Source organism: Salvia hispanica, chromosome 1 (genome assembly GCF_023119035.1).
Source record: "Salvia hispanica cultivar TCC Black 2014 chromosome 1, UniMelb_Shisp_WGS_1.0, whole genome shotgun sequence".
NCBI lineage: Eukaryota > Viridiplantae > Streptophyta > Magnoliopsida > Lamiales > Lamiaceae > Salvia > Salvia hispanica.
In genome coordinates, this window is record NC_062965.1 from 48,047,800 (window position 1) to 48,051,330 (window position 3,531).

The following is a 3,531-nucleotide window of genomic DNA, read 5'->3' on the forward strand; positions in this document are numbered from 1 at the left end:
GTTTAGAAGAAGGTGTGAAGGCTCACCGAGACGCACAATGGAAACTGAACCCAAACATGCGAGAGGAAGTTCTGAAAGAGGTGTTGAAATTGCTCTCTCTAGGGATCATTTACTCTATTCCGGACAGTGAGTGGGTCAGTCCTGTCCATATGGTGCCTAAAAAGTCTAGAATACAGGTTGTCAAGAATGATAAGAATGAATTGGTGCCCACTAGGCTGGTGACGGGGTGGAGGATGTGCATCGACTACAGGAAGCTGAATGAGGCCACAAAGAAGGATCACTTCCCCCTACCTTTCATTGATCAGATGTTAGAAAGATTGGCTGGCAAACAGTATTTTTGTTTCCTTGATGGATACAGTGGCTATTTCCAGATCTACGTTAACCCAGAGGACCAAGGGAAAACCACGTTCACGTGCCCCTTTGGTACATATGCATACCAAAGAATGCCGTTTGGATTGTGTAATGCACCAGGAACGTTCCAGCGGTGTATGATGAGCATTTTTTCGGATCTGCTGGAAGTATGCATTGAGATCTTCATGGATGATTTTATCGTATATGGGAATACGTTCGACACCTGTTTGGCCAGCCTTGACCTAGTATTGAAAAGATGCCAGGAGAAGCACTTAGCTTTGAATTTCGAAAAATGCCACTTCATGGTGACTGAAGGTATTGTCCTGGGTCACGTGGTTTCGGAAAGAGGAATACAGGTAGACAAGGCGAAGGTAGATGTGATATCAAAGTTACCATACCCCACGAACCAAAAAGAGGTTAGAGGCTTCCTGGGTCACGCGGGTTTTTATAGGAGGTTTATCAAGGATTTCGCGAAAATCGCACAACCGCTCACTCATTTGTTGCACAACGATGTGGAATTCGTCTTTGACGAAGGATGCAAGAAGGCTTTTCAGTTGCTAAAAGACAGACTTGTGTCAGCACCAATAATCAGGGCGCCAGACTGGAATCACCCTTTTGAGATAATGTGCGACGCGAGTGATTTCGCTGTGGGAGCTGTCCTAGGGCAGAAGATTGACGGAAAGAGTTATGTGATCTTCTATGCATCCAAGACTCTAAATCAAGCTCAGAAGAACTATGATACCACGGAGAAGGAAATGTTGTCTGTCGTTTACTCGTTCGAAAAATTCCAACCTTATCTTCTTGGGTCGAGGATTATAGTCTTCACAGATCACGTAGCAATAAAGTACTTACTGGCTAAGAAAGAGTCTAAGCCGAGGTTAATCCGTTGGGTATTACTTTTGCAGGAGTTTGATTGGGAAGTGAGAGACAAAAGAGGAACAGAGAATCGAGTAGCCGATCACTTGAGCAAAAATTCATCAAGGGGAAACGGAAGAGGCCATACCCGATGCTTTTCCTGAAGAGCATTTGTATTATCTAGGGGATTCTCCTGGACGGATCAGTTGGGAAACCGTTTTGGCATTAACCGGTCTAGGAGAATCCGACAAGGGAAAGCGAACGCTGAACGCGGAACCATGGTTTGCTGACTTAGCAAACTACTTGGTCACGGGAGAGGTGCCAAGTTCAGACGAAGTTTCCCGGGCCCAGAGGATGAAAATTAAAAGCGAGGCCAAATATTACTTTTGGGACGACCCTTACTTATGGAAGATGTGTTCGAATCAAGTGATTAGACGCTGCATTCCCGAATGGGAACAAAGAGATGTGCTAATTCATTGCCACACTTTGGCATGTGGAGGTCACTTTGGACCGAGGAAGACAACAAGGAAAGTATTGGACAGCGGTTTTTACTGGCCGACACTCAATAAAGATGCCTTTGAGTTTTGTCAGTGTTGCGAGAGATGCCAACAGACAGGGGGAATTTCAAGGAGGGACGAGATGCCTCAGGTCCCGGTGATTGTTTGCGAAATTTTCGACGTATGGGGAATGGACTTCATGGGACCATTTCCATCATCCTGTGGGAACACTTATATATTGGTTGCAGTAGACTATGTGTCTAAATGGATAGAAGCTAAAGCCACCACGACATGTGAATCGAAGGAGGTGGCAAAATTTCTGAAGGCCAATATCTTCAACAGATACGGAGTTCCTCGAGCTATTGTCTCAGATCAAGGAACACATTTCTGTAATCGCACCATCGAGGCTCTGATGAAGAAATATGGTGTTCACCATAGGGTATCTACCCCATACCACCCTCAGTCTAACGGCCAAGCGGAAATTTCTAATCGCGAGATCAAAGCAATATTGGAAAAAACAGTTAATCCGTCAAGGAAAGACTGGAGTAAGAGGCTCGGCGATGCATTATGGGCCTACAGAACTGCTTTTAAGACGCCTATCGGAATGTCGCCTTATAGGCTTGTATTTGGCAAAATGTGCCACTTGCCCGTGGGTATCGAGCATAAGGCGTACTGGGCAGTAAAGGAGATGAATATGAAGCCTTCGGCTTGTGAGGAAGAAAGAAAACTACAGTTACAAGAACTGGAGGAACTGAGGCTGGAGTCTTATGAGTCTGCCATGTGGTATAAGGAAAGGACAAAATTATGGCATGACAAGAATCTCCGGGTCAAGGAACTCCATGTGGGACAGAAAGTGCTCCTTTTCCAATCCCGGCTCAAGCTGATGCCAGGAAAGTTGAAGTCTAAGTGGATCGGTCCATATACCATTGTCGGCCTCCGCGCAAATGGAGCAGTAGAGATCCAGGGAAGTACCTCTAACTCTGTTCCTTTTCTTGTTAATGGTCATAGAGTGAAAGTCTATAGGGATAATTCTGAGTTGTGTGTAGTGGAGGAAGTGCCACTGCGCGCACTTTCTATTATCACCTAGTCAGACAAGGAGGTATTCTCGATGAATTCCTGGGTCAGGTAAATTGATTGACATTTTTGAATATATACACTGAACCAGGGAATCTCGGGAATACTCAAAAGAAGTTTGTAAATAGTTTAAGTGTTTTTTTTTCAAACAAAGGAAAATCCAAAAAAAAAATGTATATACGATTTTAATCTTCCGAAATATTTTCGAAGCACCAGACTCCAAAGGAAAACCGATGCTTCATTTTCTAACCTCGACCTAGGAGTCTGGCGTCTTCAATTTTTTTTTAAGTATAGGGTCATGGTCAGGGAAGTCAGCTAGGGAAGGAGAGCCTGGAGGAAGAAGTCAAGGAGGGATGGAGATAATTTGAATTTCAAAATTTGGCCGATATTTATGGGAGGTGTACGGTTGCTTACATCACGCCTGCAACCGCACCATCTTTTCATCAGAAAAGGCAAACCGGCACTTCTCTCTCCAATAATCCCAATCGACGAAAACTGCATTTCCTCTTCCTTCTCTCTACTTTCATTCTCTCTCTAGAAACACAAACCCTAACCAATTTCGACCGAGTTTTCTTTGTTCTCTCTACTTCAGATTTACAGTAATGGATCCAACTCAGGCCACTGGAAGTTCGCAGCCGATGGCGTATGACGCAGTTCTGTTGGCAGAATTGACGCAAAAATTAGGTAGCGTCGAGAAAGCGAAGGAAGTCTACGCTCTGTTCTCCGCCAGCCTGATGACATCCGCGGCGGCCAT

The 3,531-nt window shown here is 44.7% G+C and overlaps 1 protein-coding gene across 1 annotated transcript; it reads left to right on the forward strand.

The window, feature by feature from the left end:
- The first annotated feature begins 2,307 nt into the window (after positions 1-2,307).
- Positions 2,308-2,790, forward strand: LOC125199161. Its single transcript, XM_048097286.1, has 2 exons — positions 2,308-2,529; positions 2,584-2,790. Exons 1-2 carry the CDS (start codon positions 2,308-2,310, stop codon positions 2,788-2,790), a joined length of 429 nt encoding a protein of 142 aa, XP_047953243.1.
- Positions 2,791-3,531: the final 741 nt, after the last annotated feature.

Bases quoted from the DNA above. Each gene is read 5' to 3' on its own strand.
- LOC125199161 (XM_048097286.1), top strand. From the start codon at position 2,308: ATGTCGCCTTATAGGCTTGTATTTGGCAAAATGTGCCACTTGCCCGTG. The intron at 2,530-2,583 runs GTCAAGGAACTC...TCCCGGCTCAAG, and splicing joins GGCATGACAAGAATCTCCGG to CTGATGCCAGGAAAGTTGAA.